This window comes from Clavelina lepadiformis, chromosome 3 (assembly GCF_947623445.1).
Source record: "Clavelina lepadiformis chromosome 3, kaClaLepa1.1, whole genome shotgun sequence".
Taxonomy (NCBI): Eukaryota; Metazoa; Chordata; class Ascidiacea; order Aplousobranchia; family Clavelinidae; genus Clavelina; species Clavelina lepadiformis.
Window position 1 is genome coordinate 6112456 of NC_135242.1, and position 21467 is coordinate 6133922.

The 21467-nt window shown below is 33.9% G+C and overlaps 4 protein-coding genes across 5 annotated transcripts; 3 read left to right on the forward strand and 1 right to left on the reverse strand.

Moving 5' to 3' along the window:
• Positions 1–461: 461 nt before the first annotated feature.
• Positions 462–4458, forward strand: LOC143449027 (uncharacterized). Its single transcript, XM_076949051.1, has 10 exons — positions 462–483; positions 542–727; positions 1282–1397; positions 1510–1617; positions 2464–2624; positions 2707–2853; positions 3082–3246; positions 3311–3408; positions 3551–3637; positions 3722–4458. The coding sequence occupies exons 2-10, from the start codon at positions 614–616 to the stop codon at positions 3923–3925; spliced, it is 1200 nt and encodes a 399-aa protein (XP_076805166.1). The 5' UTR covers positions 462–483; positions 542–613; the 3' UTR covers positions 3926–4458.
• A 148-nt stretch (positions 4459–4606) lies between these two features.
• Positions 4607–8245, forward strand: LOC143449028 (uncharacterized). Of its 2 annotated transcripts, XM_076949053.1 has the most exons (10): positions 4607–4725; positions 4873–5051; positions 5434–5549; positions 5809–5916; positions 6047–6207; positions 6408–6554; positions 6779–6943; positions 7078–7175; positions 7342–7428; positions 7533–8245. In XM_076949053.1, the coding sequence occupies exons 2-10, from the start codon at positions 4947–4949 to the stop codon at positions 7734–7736; spliced, it is 1191 nt and encodes a 396-aa protein (XP_076805168.1). In that variant the 5' UTR covers positions 4607–4725; positions 4873–4946; the 3' UTR covers positions 7737–8245. The 2 variants fall into 2 exon arrangements, with proteins under 2 accessions (XP_076805168.1, XP_076805167.1); XM_076949052.1 differs by lacking the exon at positions 4607–4725 and having other exon boundaries at positions 4832–5051.
• A 435-nt stretch (positions 8246–8680) lies between these two features.
• Positions 8681–16031, reverse strand: LOC143449026 (uncharacterized). The gene is made up of 13 exons (XM_076949050.1): positions 15609–16031; positions 15352–15428; positions 15062–15080; positions 14633–14761; positions 14420–14505; positions 14163–14315; positions 13825–13903; positions 13509–13649; positions 13301–13420; positions 12968–13110; positions 10752–10862; positions 10482–10535; positions 8681–10251 (listed from the first exon to the last, which is right to left on the reverse strand). The coding sequence occupies exons 1-13, from the start codon at positions 15676–15678 to the stop codon at positions 10183–10185; spliced, it is 1251 nt and encodes a 416-aa protein (XP_076805165.1). The 5' UTR covers positions 15679–16031; the 3' UTR covers positions 8681–10182.
• A 966-nt stretch (positions 16032–16997) lies between these two features.
• Positions 16998–21351, forward strand: LOC143448608 (eukaryotic translation initiation factor 4E type 3-like). Its single transcript, XM_076948417.1, has 7 exons — positions 16998–18145; positions 18764–18836; positions 18974–19068; positions 19178–19238; positions 19348–19414; positions 19543–19698; positions 19846–21351. Exons 1-7 carry the CDS (start codon positions 17973–17975, stop codon positions 19884–19886), a joined length of 666 nt encoding a protein of 221 aa, XP_076804532.1. The 5' UTR covers positions 16998–17972; the 3' UTR covers positions 19887–21351.
• Positions 21352–21467: the final 116 nt, after the last annotated feature.

Below are 21467 nucleotides of genomic sequence, written 5' to 3' on the forward strand. Positions count from 1 at the left end.
CAATCGGCCAACAGGAGGCCCTGTTAAATTTAAAAAATGGTTATCTTGCTAATTCTTGTGGTCTATTTAACCGAGTGAGAAATGTCACTGTCAACCCAACCGCAAAATATTTCCAAAACGTTACAATCATGTCTACGGTTGTATAATGAATTTTAACAGTGAATTCGCCAAACTCACGGAAACCCTTTGAGCCTTATCTCTGGCTACAGGCAGCAAACCGTACATAATATTACACAATGATAAAAATAAACATGGGAAGTCTATAAACAGCTCCGAAATGAATATTTGGTATCTGGGTTGGTTATTCCCCTATTACAAATCCGCGAACTTCTACTCAGCGAAAAAAATTTATTTTAGTATGCAGTCATGAAAAAGAACAGAAGTGAAGATTGGATAAAACAAGATTCGATCCTCGTTGCGTTTATACAAAAAGTCATACGTCGTGGATTGCGTCAGCACAACTTTTCGTTCCCCATAATTAAGGTGAAAAATAAAATGAATTTTGTTGGTTATAATCTGATGCTGTAATTTTTTTCTCTAGAAAAGTTGAAAATAGCTTTTCTGATAGGAGTTACACTACTCCCTGAACTGCAGTTGTAAAATATTAAGCAACATGGCTAAAATGTATCAGCTTATTGGGGCTGAACTGTCACCATACACTGCAAAGGTTCGTCTCTACATTCGCTACAAAAGAATTCCCTTCGAGCCAGTGCAATCGACGGTTGAGGTATAGTATGCACTTTTGAAAATGACTAGAGTGGTAATAACGTATTGAATTTTTTTGAGAATAAAAAGTGACAACGCAACACTTTCCTTACAATGCTTCTGAGCAAGCCGTTAACAACACTTGCACGTCCTGATGAGCAGTTCCAAATTTGGGCAATACCGGTACCAAATAAGAGCAAAATTAGTAGAACCCTGCTTTATGACCAGCCTAGTTACCCAGTATCACGACCACTTAAAGTGCAGTCTGAAATATCTTTTACTTTATTGCTGCAATGTGTCATTAATACAAATATCCTGCTAACGCAACTGTCTGACAAGTGTAGACTTATGGTATCTGGGCTCTACTGCACCAATCAAATATACACACAAAGAAGCTCAGTTACTGGGCTTCAAGCAATGAGGTATTGCTGAGTTTAAGAAAGTAAAGTTTTCTATTTAAAACGAATGTATAGTGCATAGTCATGTCGAAAATCTACTTTCTAAATCCATAATAATATAGGTCGTCTGTTAAGCTTTTTTCTAGTTTCATGCAATATGATAAGTTATACTATGTAGGTGTATCTGAGATTTATCAAACCACGTGTCGGTCAATACATTGTGCCTGTTCTTGTCACTCCTGATAAGCAGGTAATACAAGATTCTGCCGAAATGATTTCGTTTCTTGAAGAAAGGTGAGATCTATGGACAAAAATGGTAGTAGAAGATCAGCTGAAGTTGCGTTGAGTATTATTCTTTGATAGTGGCGAAATTTTTCTTTTACGCATGTTTTGAACACTTTCAAAGGTATCCCTTGCCACCAGTAATACCAAAAACTTCAAAGCAGAAAATTGTGTCGAGCCTGTTGGAAATGTTTGCCGATGAATGGTTGTTTCGGCCAATTTTGCATTACAGGTATATGGTGTTAAATTAAAACCAATAAAACCTGTAGAATAAATCTGCTGATTATGTCTTTACCAAATCTGTACATTACTTGAAAGTTCAAAATTGGTTAATCTTCAGTTTCACAATAATGCATTGATGATTTTTTAAACCCAGTAACAGGAATCAAGTACTGTTGTAAAGCCTTTGAGCAAGCTATTAAAAACATTTGCTCCTGTTCAATGGTTTGGGTAAACAGTTTCAGCTTCAGACAAGACTACATAAAAAACAAACAAAAAACAATTAAGAGACTCCTTAATTTTAGGATAAAGTTTTTGAAACTATACCATACCAATCTTTCTTTACTGAGACAGTTGTTTTGAAATTGGAGGAAAGAGGTAATATTTTCAAATCGGTTAAAGTTTATTCTACTTCAAAAGATACATTTAGATTGATACGTCAATGAGACATGTCAGTTTGGAAGTTAGCTTAGAACAGAACATCAAAACTATCCTCAAGCCAAAAACTAACAAAAGAGATCTTAATTATACTAAACATCTACAAACATATCAAAGCAAAATATAGCAAGGTCAAAAAACAGGTTCTTAAGCTTCATAGCAGGTTCATAGCTTGGTTCTTAAGGTAAACTTTATATTTTTTAGCAAAAGTAAGTGCCATTTCACAGTACACCTCAAGAAACATCATTATGCTTGCGAAAGCTCGTGTGGAAAAATAGAAAGTTACGATAACCTTAAGAATACGAAATATCCTGTTTCTTCTTTTAGTTTAAAATTCGGTTAACACCCTTCAGTCAACATAAACATATCATGTTTTAGTAATTCTTAAGTAATTCATGTTTTGGAATGCGTATTTCATTAGATGGTCATACCCTGAAAATCTGCCTTTTCTTAAAGAAGAGTTTGGTCGTGTTGCATTTCCTACTTTAGGGACTAAGGAGAGAAGTGACTTAGCCGAAAATGTGTATGGAAGATACAAGAATTTGCTACCATTGCTTGGAATCACTAAAAAAACTGGACCAGGTAGAATAGGTTATGAGAAATATATTGTAGCTTCACATAATTGACATGTCATTGTTATTAAATATAAAATGTGCGTATGAAGCATTTGAAGAAAGTTGGAAGGAAATGCTTGATGAACTGACTGCTCATTTTGACAAGCATCCTTACTTTCTTGGCGGAAAACCATGTGTTGGTGACTTTGCTTTTGCTGGGATGGCTTACACGAATTTCTTCCGTGATCCTATTCCTGGTGAGACTACTTTGTAGTTATATGCAATATCGTTCATGATACGTATTTGCTTGTTTGATTTAATAACTAGGTAGATTTATGTTAATAAATTACAGCATGCTCAGTATAATGTTCCCAAATAGGTCTTGTCTCTGTCTTTAGTCAATTGAAAAGAAGTATGATTGCAAAAGGTAATAAATAGTAGCTGTGTGTAGTGTTGGATTATACCACATGCTTTTATAACCACAGGATATTTGATGAAAACTCGAGCACCATTAGTAGCAGCCTGGGTGGAAAATATGAACGGTCATCTACCTCATGCAAACAAATTATCTCTTCATGAGGTAACTGAAGATGGTTGGTTGATGAGGGAAGATCTTCCAGAAGAATCCAGAGATTTTTGTGCTAATGATTGTAATATAAATTTAATTTTTTTATATTCTCTGTACGCAATTTAAAAAAGGAATATTTTATGTAGATATACCAGAAACTCTTTTTCCAATCCTGACAAGATTTTTCACTGAATTTGGACCTATATTGTTAAGCACGAAGTCTTACTTGGAAAAGTACATCAAGGTAACCTTTTCCAGGTTATACACACAATAAATACAAATTATGTTATGAACAAAATGTTAAATGTTAATGTTAAAGTGAGTCTGTATCTATTTCTATAAAATTTTGAGAAAATACTTTCTTAAACAGGGTTTGTCTTCTGCAGGAAAATATTACTGCTGACAAAACTGAACTCCCCAGAAGTATTGGAGAGCAAGAATTCACACTTCGTGGTGTTACTGAAGTCACTGGGGTAGGTCACCGATTTAATACTTGCTATATTGCTATGATTTAACGACTAGTATTTATCATACAATTTTTAATACTTTTTGTATAGATTTTTCCATTTTATGTGTGGAAGTGGCAGCGCGTAGTAGATCTTTACAATTCGTTGCCATTTTGTGAACGTCAAGCAGTTGACAATCTTATGGTGCAGTTTCCTTATGGATTACAAATACTAAAGGTCAACTTGAATCAGTGCAGAGTTCAGCGAATAAATAACATTTTGCATGCGGTGAAGCAAGTGAAATCACATTTGTAGATGCCTACCTTGAATCATGATACCAAATAACCATTTACGAACTGATTGACTATCTTTTAAGTCTTGATAAAAATTAGTGTTACTTTCCTTATTTTAGATTTGGAACAATCTTAATGAGTTAATTTCCTTACTTGCTGTCATTTTTTGCTATTTTTAAACTTTACTTTTAAGCAGGAATAAACATTTTACATGGAAATGTTGTAAACTGTAAATATGGTTATATTTTGTAATTTGTGATTTTTTACTTTAAAACCTGCCAATACATCAACAAAAGGTACTGTAGTATGTACATTACGTATATATGTATGTACAACACCCTCGTATTTGACATATCACATATATGTTATGTAACTAATTAATTTAAGCAGCAATAAAAAACCTTCAAATTACAAACAATAAAAAATTAAAAATTTATTTCATTCGATTTTATTTGTAATTTATTGATTTCACCGTTTACGTACTGTATTTATTTCATGTTCAGTAGAACAAATCAATTATTTCAAATAAAAAGAACAAATAAGATGACTAAAACCTTGCTGGAAAAGGCATTTCAATCAGGTAAACTTTTAGTGATCTTGCTAGCAACATGCTGCTGCTGTATTGCTTAAATGCTTAAATGTGTTAAGTCTGATTGTGTTTAATTTAGGGGTAACGATGTCATCTCTGCCTACTGCAAATATTTTGGCAGGAGTTCCTTGATTGACAGTAGGTTCAGTTGTATACGCATTTATGACCTTTGAAGTGGACCGACATGCCGATTTACATCGTATACTACACAAGAAATATTACCAGAACAAAAAGTGTGTAAATTTTAGTAATTCAGAAACGTTTTAAGTTTAAGCCTAGAGCAAACACTTCTACAGGTTAAGTGGTTAGTTTGTATGCAAGTATTAATTAATTATTAACTACAAAAATTGGTGGGTTGTCAATAACATGGGTCTGTACAGGTTGCATTTAAATCCCTTAGTCTGTTAAGCCTATATTGTATGATAACTGAAAAACTGGACGAAAAGTTCCGGAAATGTATCAACTGATTGGAGGTGAGCTGTCACCATATACTGCCAAGGTTCGCTTTTACCTTCGTCACAAAAATATAGCTTTTGAACCAGTGCAAGCTACTGCAGAGGTATATACTCTTTAAGTAAATTTGGTTGTGATAAACAATTTTATTTATTTTGTTTAAAATGAGCATTGTTATACAACTTACAGACAGAAATCAGATTCTCTGTTTTTTCATGCTAGAGCAGGGATGTCCAACCTTTTATTATAGTGGGCCGCATTGTCACTTGAAATAATTGAATGGGCCACAAAACCTATTAAATTTCAAGAAAAATGGGTACATAAAGTACATACTTTTGGAGTGAAAATGACTAGCGGGCCGCACAAAAATCTCAGGCGGGCCGCACTGTGGCCTGCGGGCCGCAGGTTGGACATCCCTGTGCTAGAGTCTGCTTTCATCAGTTTTTTGCTAGCTTTTTGGTTAATGTTTTTTCTGTAATGAACCTTAGGTGTACATGAACTTTGTCAGACCTCGTGTTGGATGGAACATTATACCAGTTCTTGTCACACCTGAGAAAGATGTGATTCAGGATTCAACAGACATTATTTCCATTCTTGAAAAAAGGTTTAAAAACTTTAAAATAGACTTAATTATATTAATTTTTCGTGTTTAAAAACAGATTTTGAACATAACTATGACTGTACATGCTGCCAAGTAAAAAACTAGTTACATATATGCAATTTAGATACCCTGTCATTTTAAACGGTTAAGACAGGTTACTGCTGAAAACAGTTGATTTACTTTTATTTTTCATTCAAAAACAAATGTGTTTCGTAGAAGATGTTTACATTACGCTTGTATTTTACTGCATCTATGTTGCCAGGCATCCCTCACCATCAGTCTTACCACAAACACCAAAACAAAAAATAATATCTTTGCTTTTGGAAATGTTTGTTGATGAGTGGATTATAATGCCGGTTATGCATTACAGGTACTAAAATTACTGGATTCAACTGAATAAAGGTCCCTGTCTTATAAGCTGAGGTATATGCAGCACTTCAGTTAAGATTATATAATGTTATTTTATATTTTAATGAAAAATCAGATATTTAAATTGACAGGTGGTCATTTCCTGAAAACTTACCATTTCTTAAAGAAGAATTCGGTCGCATTGGTTTTCCTAGCTTAAGTGTACAAGACAGAAATGAAGTTGCTGAAAAGATTTATTCAAAATTTAAAGGATTTTTGCCAATAATTGGCATTACAGACAAATCACGCCAAGGTAGTACCATGCAAGTTTGTTGAATGTGCATTAATGAAATAAAATGCTAATAGTAGAGGTTGTTAACGCCTGTGATTTTTTTTAATTAGGTAAACAATCATAGCATAAATATTTCGAAAAAATTAAATAATTTGCTATTTATGTTTATTAAATATTATGTTTAATATGTTTCATGTTTTTAATATTATTCACATTATTAGCTATTGAAGAAAGCTGGAAGGCCTTACTTGATGAACTAACTGCACATTTTGACAAGCATCCTTATTTTCTCGGAGGAAAACCCTGTGTTGGTGATTTTGCATTTGCTGGGATGGCTTATGCCCATCTTTACAGAGATCCTGTGCCAGGTTGGTTTCAGGTTAGGCTGCAAAACCACACTATATAATGCATTCGCATTAACTTGCTTTGCGTCCATACTACGCACTCCATAGTAGCTAGGATTGATTTACATTAAGCTCAATTTAATAACTTCCTTAAGTTAAGAATACTTTAACAAATCGGCATTTTACTGTATGTATGTATATATGCTGTTTAGGTTTCCTTTAAAACATTTTTGCTTGTTTAATCACAGGATATTTGATGAAAACTCGAGCGCCATTAGTAGCAGCCTGGGTGGAAAATATGAATGGTCATCTACCTCATGCAAATAAATTATCTCTTCATGAGGTAACTGAAGATGGTTGGTTGATGAGGGAAGATCTTCCGGAAGACTCCAGGGATTTTTGTGCAGGCGGTGGTAAGAAGAGGATCTTATTTTCCTTTTCCCCAATAAATAAAACATTTCAAGTTGTATTAAAAAAAAACTACCGGTGTTTTAATGGGATTAAAAAATGACACGTTTACCGAGTTGAACTTGTTTACTTTGTGTAGACATTCCAGCCACGCTTTTTCCTATCCTTACCCGATTTTTCACTGAATTTGGGCCCATTTTGCGAAGCGCCAAATCTTATGTAACGAAGTATATTCAGGTCAGATTTTTAAAACGAATGGAGAGTATTCCTATCGGGTATACTCAAATGAACCTATTACTTGTATCTCCTGGTGCATTATGGCAAATCTTGGTGTTAATGCAGTGGTAATTTACTCTTAATCGACAGAAAAAGATCAATAATTTCAACCTTTTTCACTCTACAGCAAAACGTAACTCCCAACCAGACTAAGATTCCCAGAAGCATTGGAATCCAGGAATACTCAATCGGGGGTATCAAAGAAACAAGAGGGGTAAGCATCACATACAACATCTTTCTCCCTCACACGCTCTCTGTTTTTGCTCTTACCAAGTTCTCAACCATAAGCCAGTAGTTGCTGTGTATTTTGAATTCTAGGTTTTTCCTTTTTCCGTATGGAAGTGGCAGCGGATAATTGACTTTTATTGCTCCCTACCCTTTGAAAGTCGTGTAGAAGCTGACCGCTTGATGGTGCGGTTTCCATTCGGGTTGGAGATAATCAAGGCAAATCTGGATGACTGCAGAGTAGAACGCGTTAATAATTTTCTACATGCAGCAAAGCGAAAGAAGTCTCACTTGTAGCTTTTGATGTTTTACACTTTTGATTTATTTTTACAATCCACCATTAATTTTTAAGGCTGCCGTTATTTCAACAACAAAAATCGTACGTTCAATGCTATTTTTCATGGTTTCTTGTTAACCTAACTTAAATGTTATAACATAGCAGGACTAACCTAGACCTTATATAAATCTATCTTCTAATCTAAGTCTAACTTCAATTAAACCCTAAATAGGTTAAATCGACTTTTTGCAAACCTATTCTCATAACCTAAGCTATCTTTAACACGTACTTATGGTGAAATACTAAATAGTCACTCTGAATTTTTAATCATTTCTCTGAATGTAATTTTGAATTTCTTCATGTTGCATGCGCAAGGTATAATTACCTCTTATCTGTTCAAGATTTGACTGCTTTATTGCGTGGTTAATTCAGTGATGAAATACTTTCTCATTTCTAATGCTGTTGTTGACGATTTACGTATTGTTAAAATTCATGTCGGATCCACTTTTAATATATTTGTCTACGTTTAGTTCGTCTTTTGTTTGCCTAGTTTTAGAACAACAAGTGCAAAAAATTACTGGCAAGGGTTCATTGCAATATTTAATGCAATATTAAGGTAATATATCCGCAAGGGATTGTTGCTTGACAACGTACATACCAGATACTGGATACAGACATAAAAAGTAATAATACGTTTACGAGCGATTGTAAATCTGGGTCCGCGACCTATTTTGTAATCGGCGCCATATTAGATATGGGACTCATAGAGCAGAATAATTGAATAACGATGTTTGGTCACCTCTAAAAATTTTTGCTGCATTGTTGTCCGTCGATAACGGCAGATTAAATTCACTTTTGGCTGAACAAGTGAATATTACAAGTTCGTGGAAAACTTTTGAACTAACGACACAATATTCCCGGTATGTGTCCACAATACATGAGTAGCTTTTACAACACGTGAATGTTTGTTGAGGTGATATTTGCTTTATATCACAGAGAACAAGAAACAAGCACAAAGCGCAGTTTACAGCATATTAAACAGTACAAGAGAATGTGAATAACACTAGTCGTGGAATAGTCTACGTGGTATCTAGTACATGTGCATAATTACAAAAATTATCACTACGAATTATCAAAATTTGGCACCAACGATTAGGGGCGGCATTTAATAGTCAAAAAATTACAATTTGTCATTTTCTGTAGGCTTATACATATTTTTAACTCGTGTTTATCATTCACCTGAAACACCAAGTAAAAATAACAAGTTGGGTGCAAAAACTTTTTCAGTTAACCGACTTTTCGCAATTTTTGTTTCAAGATTAACATAGCAGAGTAGAGATCATAAAAATAGATTCGAATAATATAAAATATCCTAATAGCTTTAGGATCAACCACAATGAAAGATTTATATGAAACAGGAAAAACAGAGCAAACAAAATCACTTGATTTTAAAAACTAGAAATGCAAAATTGAATTACTAAAAGTTGATTTTAAAAAACAGAACAAATTAAAATATGTTAAATTATTCAATGTATTAAAGTAAGTATTATTAAGACGTATCATATACTATTAGGTAATCACAATGACTTGAATTGTCACAGTAGAATGATTGAAAAGTAATTAGGCTAAAAACATTGAACAAAAATGACAAAAAATTGATAGTAATGGATGACACCTAAAGGCGAGTGATGATGAGTGGTGAAAACCCTAAATATGAGTTTTTACAAAGCCATGGCACGCTCTATTGTGGTACAACTGAATGGCAAACAATTAAAGAACTTCAGCTATGATTAGAAGCAAATAAATACACATGCGAACTGACATGAAAAGTTTAATGAAAAAAATAGTTGTCAAAATTTGTTGATCTCTAAAAATTCGCTAATCGAAAGAAACTCCGTCTAGGCTGGAAACTTAAGGTCCATAAACAGTCACGTGACGTCATAAAGCTCTGTACAAATATTAGGAGCATGATACCACTGGCTACTGGGGTAAAACAGGACATTCTACGTTAATGAAATCATGAAATGACAGTAATGCGTATGTAGTAAGTGGAACTTGGCCAACAAGATCAAATAATAAATGAAAAATGTTAATGTAAAACCATTTCGTATGGTACAGCACAACCACAATACGGATTTTACAACCACATCATTACCTTCAAGAGCAAAAGAGTGTTAAATAATATTACGATAAAATTGCCGTAGCCCGTATACATTCCAAACAGTAAAAGTGGTTGCGACAGCAGCATAATAAATTGTGCACTTTTATCAACATGACTTCGTCCTATCAAATAACGTCATTCATCACGAGACAAGCCGGATAACGACGATAGAAGCGCAATTACGATTTACCAACGCGACTGAATAAAAAATGCGTTAATTATTAATGAAGGAGCTTATACAGATATTTTCAGGGTTGATTACGTCATCGGGTTGGACCATCGTCATGGACGTAATTTCGGAATGTTTAAAAATAATCGTCAGGGTGTCGTCCACCACTTGTTCTTTTTGGTGCACCAAAAGTGCTGCTGGATCTCTGCGAACGTTTCAATTACAATTGAACATGCGGGTTGTAGATTAGATCGTTTACAAACTGAAATTCATTTCGTTATTTGAAATTGATATTTATAACCAACGAATGGTTGATTTATATAGCAACTGTTAGATGTGAACTGCCATAAACTGTTCTATCAGCTTCAGTTACACATTTTTACAAAACCTCAAGCTATCTCCGGATTTAGAAAATAATTCGTTTTTTTAACTTACATCAACTTCGGCATATCCATGATTGGTATAGCCGTTTCTGTTTCCATTTGACCTCTGAAAACAAAACATAAAAACTCATTTAAAACTTCCTGCTAAAATACTTTATTCTGATACAAAACAAGAATAGCAGGATGACAGATTTTGTCAGTTTTTAAAAATAAACCCATGGTGTTTTATAATATATTCTAGAATTCAAAACATCAGTACTTTTAATAAAAGATCTAATTTGTGATAAAAAACAATGAATTCAATCTTGTTCAAGGCGCTTACCACTGGTGACGACCGAGATGACCTGATCTCTCTCATGTCAACATCGCTTGCATATTCGTTGCCCGGTACGCGCGCACGCATAGCACCAGGTTGGAAATCGGAGAAGGGATACTAAAACGATAGTATGCGGGTTATATTAACCGAGTATTTCGATCAATAAGTTAAACATTGATCGGCAAACCAGAAGCATTTCTGCGTCCTGGTCTGGGTTCTCATTCGGGCAAAAACAGAATTTTTAAACTGACGTTCCAAGTAAAATTTATCACGGTTAAATAGGTTGATAAAGCGCTAAAGTTAACGAACCGGAGTTAGACAGCAAACATTAACTTATTTCGTAACTTTATGGAGAATTGAACAGGGGGCCTGTAATCACTCAAAATCTAATATAGAGAAGAAACGAAACTTTGGTATCGCTGCCTTATTTAATCACAAGGGTACATACATTGTCCTGGTGACGTCAGACAAAAGACAATTTGCTCAAATTATCGACGCGCCCTAATCAAACAAAGCGACATGTGAAGCTGTTTGCAGAACGCGAGATGTTCTACCGCTCCATGGTTGAAATTAAGAACTTTGTTTGAGTTATTTTAATTAAAGCAGTTTAAAGCAAAGAAGTTTCGAGAACAACTATAGATAGCAACTTGGACTAACAACTGGTAACCGATAACGATTTTTGAATAAACATTAAGCTTTTAATATAAAAGGGTATTTATGGTAGCATATACTTTGCTCATAGTAAATACAGCGTACACGCGTTCCTAGTAAAAAAACTTCGAGTTAAAACTTTCAGTAACTCAACTTTCAGTTGCTTAAGATTTGATACACTTGAAAAAAACAAACGTATTTATGATTTTCCTTATACTGTATACTTCAACACAAAGTTTCTTTCAACTCAAAGCGGTCTGATCGACAAGGAAGGTCCAAGAAGATTTCCGTGAAGCGAATAACAACAAAAACGATTGAAAAGCTAACCGCAAACAGAAACAATTAAACTGTGTCGCATTTAGAACTACAACACAATATATAGCAACAAAGCAAGTTTCAAGCATGGAAATTGCTTAAAATTTAATAAATATTATTTCATAAAGTAATAGTTTAATATTAGGGTTTCTTAATTTTTCCACTAGTGGCCGTGTGGGTTATGTTATAACCCAACCTTATCATGAAAAAAATAATGAAACGTCGTCTTCGATTCGAATACTAATAAATTGCAGCAAAAGTTTCTTTGACAAACCTAAGCCGAAAATCGGCTACACAAGCGTCATTTTATAGCTTTGGTGGGGGAAATATATGTACACCCTGTCAAAAACTGACAACTTGGTAAACAAGAGTCCTATCCTCTACTTGCCATAGTACTGTATATGAGTTGGACGCGCGGCATGCAAATATGCGATAAAATTGTGATAAACAAACCAGTCAAATATTAGAGAACAGACTATATTGGTGTCGGTGATAAGGTTTGCCGCTTAAAATTACGCAATAACAAGTCCTTTCCATCTAGTCACGTTGACATTGCCCTTATTAAAACAGATATGCTTTCGCTTTCGTACTTTGATAAATGAACTACATATTTTAGATTTTAGAATGACAAATTTAACCGAACCTATGTGAACAAGGCAAGTAATTACCGGTATGTTGCAAGGAAGTTATAAGGGCAGTATTGAAACGTGCGAGAAACCGTTGAAAATGTTCCCACGTTTTGCTTTAAGACTGCAGAAAGTTGATGAAAAAAATCGTTCGTTACAACAGTGATTATAATTGACCAACGATTTCACTTAAGCGCGCTAAGTGTAGCGTCCCTTTAAAACCAATTCCGTACGGGCCAACCAAAGCGTAACATAAATTTTTGCAGATTATGAAAATGTAGATGTATGAGTCTAAATTGATCCTTATGAACACGTTTTCGCATTAATTTACATACAAATAATTGAATTAAAATTCCGTTATCAAATTCAAGAGCTCTCATAAAAATGCGCTTTGGTACATTTTAATAACATAAAAGTATGCCCCAGCGAAAGTAGAATAGTCGGGGAAACGCGTAGACTGGTACGAGCTTATTAAAATGTTTCCAGGTGGATTCTTTCATGCTTTCACACGCACTCGACATATTGTTCGACCTTACTGAACAAAACCACTCAAGATAACCAAAAATAGCACAGGTTATTAAGCTCATCGTTGCCAAAGCAATAAGAAAACATTTTTTCCCAAGCACTCACTTTTAGCTGATTGGTTGAGTTGCTCTGTTCGACCGCCGGTTTCTTCTTCTTCGGTCGTTTGCAATAACAAGCAAGCGTGGTGATGAGGATAATGATGATCAATCCGCATCCTGCAGCCACGATAGTTAACGTGAACATCCAGGCTGGAGAAAGATTCAAGAGATATTTTGTATCGTTTCTGGACAAATTCTTGCCATGTGAACTTCATAATTCAAACTCGATCCACATATAGGTTAGTATCTAATTACTGCAAAGTTGTCATGGCTAGCTATAGACGATAGTTAATGTGTACTTGCCAGCTGTCACTAATAACAATTTAAACGTTAAACTCACGCTGGTAGCACTGCGTTCCACTGAAGCCCCACATGCATTGGCAATAGTTCGCACCGTTGCTTACTTTAGTACAGCTTCCAAAGGGGCTGTTGCATTGATTATTCTTTGTGCAAATTTGCTCTGAAAAAATGGAAGTTTAGTGATGAAATGTGATGTAGTGGTGAAAAAAACTGACAAGCGTTTCACTAACACCTTTGCTCATACTCACTGATACAAATGGTTCCATTGGTTTGATAATAAGTGTCATCCTTGCATGGACAAGACACATAACCATTACTATCAGCTGTACAACTTGTGCTCTCTCCATCACATACATCTGAGAAAGATGTGTCACACAAAACGGTGTTAACTGAAAAACACAAACCATTAATATTAGAATGCAATACTAGATTAGAGTATCAGAATGCATTATTTAAGATAGCCTAATTTTCTGAAGTTATTCCTTTCCAGACCTATCACAAATACATAAGCTACCAAACTGCAATATTGCCATTTGCCAAGATCAAAACGTTATTAAAACTGACCTATCACCGTATTGCAGGATTTTGCTACATTCATTGTTAATGAGCCTGAGGACGATGGTCTAGTGCTGTTAGAACAATCCTTGAAAATAGAAAAAATAAGTATTTTGCAAAATGGACTTACAATAAGTCTTTCATATAGCTCACTGGAAAACAATTAAGTAGAAAAGATATTGGGAGTATTACTATTAGTAAATGCTTTTTTCACAGTCATTTAAAATGTAACACTTGACAAGGTGTATAGAATATTTGTAAACACAATCTTACATAGCTCAGAAATAATAAGAAAAATATGTATATATTATTTTAAAGGCAAATATATTTGGCTATGCATTACTTACAACAGTGTCATTAAAAACTTGTTTCACAGAATTATCGTCAACGGTTACATTATTAGCATAGTACAACTCATAAGTTGCAACAGTGCTACCACTTCTCAAGTTAGTAACAGTTACATTTCTGTAGTTTGGATCTTCCTTGTAAATATCATCCAGCTGTTAACAAAATATACATATCATACCGATTGCTTGTTACACATCAGCAAAAAACTTTGTTGGTAAAACTATCTACTTATAAGCATAGTCAACAGAATACTTACAGTGGCCTCAACATCTGCTTTTATTTCATAATAGTTCTTTTCAATATAGTCCTCTACAAATGTGACTTCGCCACCAAACACTTTTGCTGAAAAAAAACAACTCTACTTTAAAGACTCACTGTAAGTGTAAAACATGATATTTATATTCAGTTCTGTTGGGCTGTGCAACAGAAAACTGCAACATCAATATCTAACTTCACTTGATAGCTTTACCTATTGAGCATCCTGACTCATTTGGTGAGTCTGAATAATAACCCGGCTTACAAACACAATCACAAGAACAATCCTCCGTAAATGTGCACGTTTGTGATTCAGTACTTCCACACTGAAACTCTCCACATCCTGATATTAAATGACAACAAGCACTTAATAATTCATGGGTTAAGCAACTGGCTCAAATACCAATTAATTTTTATGGGAAAAATGCAGGTCCACATCACATAAAACATACCTTATGATATATTATGTAATAGGCCGACTGAACAAAAATTTTAGTAAGAAAAAAAAAAACAGTTGAACGTTAACTTAAATATGAAAATTTAGCAAATGTCATGCTTCTTTGTAATATAATCTATAACATTTGTACATGTATGCATCACAAACGTTATATCGTTAAGCTTTCCACAAACAAACTTAACTTACCACCGGAGCCTTCAGGAGCCTACAAAAACAAAAGAAAGTAAAAACCCTGTGCTTTACACAGAAGTTATAAATCATACTTTGCCAATATAGTCTATATAACTTGAACAGCAGTTGATAATTCCAAAATATTATCATAAAAAATTAATCAAAAAAATAGTTGCTTTAATCCTATACAAAATGGCAGAACAATCATAAAAACATGCAGTGAGAAAAAAACACTTATTGGAAATGATGGCTAACACTAGGCCTACTATAAACAGAAAGATCATGTCAAATATTTATATATATACCCTTTTTTGTCGAAGTAAATTCACGTCTTCATTCATTATCGATAACAAAGATGCTTCGTATGCGATCATATCTAGCTCTGAAACATAACATATAAGCTATATATATATATATATATAAATTTAAATATCTCATAAAAGTTGAAGTATATCTTAACGCACAAAGTGGTAACAAAAACACCAATGACAAAAAAGACAGTAAAGCAAATAATCCTAAGCAATGCCAATAACAAGTTCCATAAACTACATACTAAAATTACCTTTTGCCTGTACTTTGTGGAAAACTATTGCAGCAAAAAACAACAAATAACAGTTAATACACGTTTTCATCTTGACAAAATTAATTGCAAGGCACCAATATTATCAAAGCAAACAAAACAGATATTTATTTTCTACTGTCCTATATAAAACACAGACAGTATCATAAGACATCGGTTATCACCTCTGTTAATGCTGTTACACCTGCTATATTATTACACAATGAACGCCTAGTAGTAATACTGAAAATATCTTCTTAACAATTCCACATTAACTGAAGTAATTCATTTTGATTGATTTAATTCACTTCGTCCCTTTCTTCGTCTTTAAATAATTATAGTCGTCAAAAAAACAAGACATAAAAAAATTGATTTCGGTATATGACATACAGGGCGGAATATCATGCTCATGAGTTGACATCACCTATAAACTTAACATTCTCAAACCTACATTCTCAAACCTGCTTTCGGGTTTATATATTTCGTGTTTTGTTTCTAAATCAAGCAACAACCTTATATACCAGCATTCGAAACACTATGTTTGAACAATGACTAATACTGTCGTGACAAATGATAGATCTGGAATCCCAGCGCCCTCTAGAGTAAATGAACGTCGCAATTCAAGTACAGCGGTGTCGCTAATGTGCGCCAAAAAATGAAAGCACTCAACATGCCGAAATGTGCCAGAATTACCCTGAAGGTAACCATAATAACAAATAACCGTTATCATATCATTCTTTATAATAACGGATAAAATTGACTATAGATTTTGATTTAAAAACTCAAGTACTGTAAATGAATTAGCATATTAAACAAACAAAACATTGGTTGCATATAGCCTAAATAATGGTGGTTAATTTTCAAATACCAAATATTTACTTTGTCCACCAGAAAAGCAACAAAACATAGACTAAATATGTTACACCATATTTAATTATTACTTTCCATTAGAAAATAGTAACATAATGTGCTTCAAACTGAATGATTGGTCTTCCAAAGTTCAGTACAATGTTTTAATCGGCAATATTGAGCAATTCAACTTTGGTAATTTTTAGTTTGATGGTTTGGAGAAACGTTTGTTGACGTTTGTTTACTTCATTTCAGTTAAGTTATGTACTACTTCATATTATGAGACTTTTTGCTTCTCAAAAAGATTGCTTTTATTCAATTTAAAATATAAATTTTTTATTTTATAATTTAATACTAAACATTTTTTTGTTAGAAATGTTTTTGTTTTGACTCAAATTTTTTTAGTATAAGTTTAAATTACAGAAATTTTTTGTTTTTTTTATGCTTAACTTTTTGTTTATATGATATAAGCATAGAAAAAAGAAAAGTCGACGTAAAGCTGCAACCAGCAGAGAAAACCATCCATCATCTTGTAAACAAAACTTTGAAAATAGAAGATGTTCCAGTTATCATTACCAGTATGCTAGCCTATTAGGAAAGCTTTATGCAGTGTAACTTGGAGACAGTTGGAACAGACTTGTTGTTCGAAATAGATGCACTTTTTAAGCTTTTTAGGCTTTGTCGCTTTTTCCGTTCTTTAGGCCCAGCGCATACTAGGCTATAGGCCTATGATGCTAATAACAACTAGGCCTAGTTTGATTTTTTTGACGAAACCCCGCTTTTGATGGAAAATAAAATGATTGATTGAGAGCAGATTTATTCATGTTGCTTCTTTCCAAAACTATTAGGATATATTTTGACTTTGTGCAATAATACAGTAATCAGTATACATTCATATAGATATGCATAGCCTAATCAATCATTGTCAATACATTGCACAGCATCGAGCAGGGAATAATCAGCACCAGCCATGCAGGTGTGTCTGCTGCACAGGCAGCCCGCCTATGTTCAGAAGTTAAGTCAGTGCCAATAAGAGAGAAGTCTTATGTATATTACATGAACAAAACAAACTTTACGGCTCAATTTATAGGCCTACATCGGCTCATTAGCCGAGTGGTTTGAGCGTTGGCTTCACAACAAATGTGGCTTCTTTTCCGTGTTTGATACCCATTGACACCATACAGTTGTAATGCCCTTGGACAAGGCATCAATGACACTTTCACCTGTTCTTTGTACCCAATTGACATTTCTAAATTCGGACAATACTATACAAAAAACAAAATAAAAAGTGTGTGACAATTGGAACTTGCACAAAGGCTAACTTGGTAATCGATAAAAATCATTGCCGGGTTTAAGTCGTGCAAAGACTTTGGTTGAAATTTTAATCTCTTGTTTGTCTATATAACTTATCTATCTGATGTATGATTGGTGTAGATAATACCTTTTTGAGCCTATACTTGCATATTCATCAAATAAGCTATTGTGTATTTTTGAGTAAGTTACTCCCTGAAACAAGGAATGAGTGTGGACAACCTTTTTTCAAAGAAGTTTCAACAATTAGAAAGACGTTCTCCTTCACCTGTTCCGTTAGGAGAGTCACCCAGACTATCTAGAAAAGCTTTTACAGATCTAGACAATGCTGAAAAAACTGGAGTTCCACTAAATTCTCAGTGGACACTTTGGCTGGACAGGTATATACAGAAAAGAGCTTGCTTGTTAATCTAAATAATTTGGTGACAAAACTCAGTGTAAGTCTACATTTTATTTTGTTATTGTTTACAAATATATATTGACTATAGTGGAAAGTGTAGCACCTGCACGCACGAGATTCTTCCCTCTGCATGCTAAGCTTTCATATCTTCGCGCCGATTTATAATAAATAAACAAAGAATTGAGGCTTCCGTTCACGCCATCGTGCCAAAGATTCCGTCTTTGCAGTCACGATTTCTCATCGAAAACTGCCAAACTTTCCAGTCTGATATATTGGGCAATTCAATTGCAATTTGTATCAGTTAATTCAGGTTTACCACTAGACTGCAGTTTTGTCATTTTAGTAGACCTTTTCATGTGCAAAGTTGCTTAATTTGCCTGATTAATCAGATCTCTGATTATAATTATGTGTGCAGTTGGAGCTACCCAACAGCTTTTGTAAAATTTTGAAAATTGTATTGATTCAAGGCTTGAAGACTGATTTGTGTTAATTTAATATGATACAATAGATTTTGTGTTTTTATGAAGATTAGCTTGGTTAAATTTGAAATTATTATCCATACCTGTATAATTTTATTGATGTTTTTTTATTAATTTAGATCAGTGCCAAATCTTACGGCATCAGAGTATGAGGCAAACCTCAGAAAAATCTATACAGTTTCCACCATAGAGGTAAAATGTTGATTCGATAACATTTAAACCTAATAATTTTTTTTCATATTTTGTGATATATCTTTGATGTAACATGCAAGTAAATCAGACTGAGTAAATAGTAAACACCCATTTACAGTAATGTGATTATGTTTCAGAGTTTTTGGGCAGTTTTTAATCATATTCCAACCCCTAGTCGTCTTGTCCCCAGATACAGTTACCACATGATGAGGAACGACATTCGGCCAGTCTGGTATGTACAAGTATTAAATTCTTTTCTGATGGTAGACACTAGACAAGTCGAAGTTTTATTATCATGGTAAGTTTGTGAAACTCATGAACTCTTGTTTGCTCAATTGTAGGGAGGATGAGGTCAATGCTAAAGGGGGAATGTGGAAGCTTCGGTGCCATAAACTTTGCACTGTAAGTACTTGTTGGTATTGTAACACAACAGCAATATTGGTCGTTTGATAAATAGTATAGAACCGATCGAGCAAAACTTTATCTCATCTCTGGTTTTTGGACTATTTAGGACAATGTTTGGAATGAACTGCTTTTGGCATGTATTGGAGAACAATTTTCTGACTATGTCAGTAAAGGTATGTTAAGGAAGGTTTGTTTTTGTATGTTCCGTGTATATGGTAGTTGCTCATGCGAAGTAATTGTACATATATATGTTTAATTTATTGAAAATGATTGAAAAAATTAATTATAATTATTATCTTAGATGATGACATTATTGGACTCAGTGTTAGCATAAGGAAAAATGATGATCTAATCCAGTTGTGGAACATCAACTCAACTGGTGCTGAAGAATGTCAGGTCCTGAAAAAAATCGCTGAAGTTCTACCATATGTTACCTTTGAAACATCATTTTACAAACGTAAGTATTCCAAACAATGTTACCGTTTTTATGCTTCTCAACTAATCTCAATGAGATATTTTCAATATTTGTGTACATGCTATTTTCACCATCTAAATTTTCCTTTGTTTGCGATAAGTTGTTTGTAACAGGTTTTTGTTTTTACAGCACACCAAGAACACAGAGCATTTGAAGGTAAAAAATATTAAGGCCAAATTTGTCCACATATGATATGTTTGAACTCACTGTTATTAGAGTTGGAAAATTGTTTGATCTTATCTGCTTGCAACATGACGATATAATAGGAATTTAGCATTTCTACTGTCGAAAAGATGTTGTAGCATTTTATTATTTACTTAATTGTCATTTGCTCTGATTGTAAAATGATTTTAGTGTTAATTGTGAAGTGACATGATATCCATTGCGTAAAGTGAAATTTTCTTAATGGTTACGTTCACAATTCTTGTCTGCATGATGAACTGTAAAATTTTTTATTAGTTTGATAATTGTTTTGATTCAAGTATGCATGAAACTGTCAAAGTTCCATACATTTTTACAGTTGGTTTTATGTCATTGCCAATGAAGTTTCACTTGTAACTTAGTGCACTTTTGTATTACCGCAGTATTATGGAAATACTGCCTGATGATATTTCCTGTATTATTACATGTTTAACATTGTGCTTTAATAAGGATAGGTGATTGTGAATCTATTTTACCAATACCTGTTTTATTATTTCTTTAAGTCAGGGTTTCCCAAACTGGGGTCCTTGATGACTGCACAGGGGGGGGACCCGTGCAGTCATCACTGTCATGTAGTCTGGCTTACAAGTTTGCTTGTCACAAATTGATAAATTGTGTAGTAAAAAGCAACCTCATCTGTCGCTATGATGTTGTCAGTGTTGTTAATAAATAAGATTTAATGTGATTTATTTTTAGGTTTGTATTACCCTTCTTTGTTGGTTAGGCAGAAAAATTGATGCGACATAAGATTGGGGATCGTTAAAAAAAATAGGGGGGTCCGTGGCCCAAAAAGTTTGGAAAACCCTGCTATAAGTGATGTCAGTTTATCATATGAGGACTTCAGACCATTGTTAGAACATTTGTCTTTTCCTGAAAGTCTTTTAAAATATCCTGCCTTTGGCTGAAGTATGTGTTTGAATCAACCTGAAGGTCTTGGTTGCAGTAATACCAATTCTGCTAACCTCGTTTAAATATTTTACACAAGAACGTTTGCGAAATGCTACAGTGTTAAAAGGTTTGTGAAAACAGGAATAAATACATGCCAATTTTCTTTTAACTGCACGAAAATAACTTTGGACTGTTGGTTGGTGAGCAGTTGGTCTCTCAAACTATTTCCATCCGAAAAAGTCATAATACTTAACCATCACTCACCGTAGGCTATTACATCCATATGTAATTGCATCTGAGGGCATAAATCTTTGTGTAGCAATGCTTTTTAACTGGTTTAGTTTTAATTGTTTCTTTATATGCCCTATTAGTATTTTTATCAAAATGAAAGTTTTCCAATGGAGCATACTAACTTCAACCGGGTGCAGTTGCAAGGAAATCGGTAAAAGCAAGATAGTTAATTTTTATTAGCATTTTATTCTACTGTGGGATACTGTTATGTTACTTAATAAATGTGGTTGAGAAATAAAACAGTTCATATCTAAAGTGCAAGTCGAGTCTTTAATTTTCTTTAAAATCTTAGTCTAGCTATCACAAACTGCTTTATATACATACGAGTAATATAATTTGTTCATTCTGGATGGTGAGCTCAAGAAGCAGTG

Excerpts from the sequence above, each read along its gene's own strand:
- LOC143449027 (XM_076949051.1), top strand. The coding sequence starts at position 614 with ATGGCTAAAATGTATCAGCTTATTGGGGCTGAACTGTCACCATACACT. Across the intron at positions 1,618-2,463 it reads CGGCCAATTTTGCATTACAG|ATGGTCATACCCTGAAAATC; the intron begins GTATATGGTGTT and ends GTATTTCATTAG. Across the intron at positions 3,638-3,721 it reads GTGTTACTGAAGTCACTGGG|ATTTTTCCATTTTATGTGTG; the intron begins GTAGGTCACCGA and ends CTTTTTGTATAG.
- LOC143449028 (XM_076949053.1), top strand. The coding sequence starts at position 4,947 with ATGTATCAACTGATTGGAGGTGAGCTGTCACCATATACTGCCAAGGTT. Across the intron at positions 5,917-6,046 it reads ATGCCGGTTATGCATTACAG|GTGGTCATTTCCTGAAAACT; the intron begins GTACTAAAATTA and ends TTAAATTGACAG. Across the intron at positions 7,429-7,532 it reads GTATCAAAGAAACAAGAGGG|GTTTTTCCTTTTTCCGTATG; the intron begins GTAAGCATCACA and ends TTTGAATTCTAG.
- LOC143449026 (XM_076949050.1), bottom strand. The coding sequence starts at position 15,678 with ATGAAAACGTGTATTAACTGTTATTTGTTGTTTTTTGCTGCAATAGTT. Across the intron at positions 10,863-12,967 it reads ACTCAACCAATCAGCTAAAA|TATCCCTTCTCCGATTTCCA; the intron begins GTGAGTGCTTGG and ends CTATCGTTTTAG. Across the intron at positions 10,536-10,751 it reads CATCTCGGTCGTCACCAGTG|AGGTCAAATGGAAACAGAAA; the intron begins GTAAGCGCCTTG and ends TTTTGTTTTCAG.
- LOC143448608 (XM_076948417.1), top strand. The coding sequence starts at position 17,973 with ATGAGTGTGGACAACCTTTTTTCAAAGAAGTTTCAACAATTAGAAAGA. Across the intron at positions 18,837-18,973 it reads ATACAGTTTCCACCATAGAG|AGTTTTTGGGCAGTTTTTAA; the intron begins GTAAAATGTTGA and ends ATTATGTTTCAG. Across the intron at positions 19,069-19,177 it reads AACGACATTCGGCCAGTCTG|GGAGGATGAGGTCAATGCTA; the intron begins GTATGTACAAGT and ends GCTCAATTGTAG.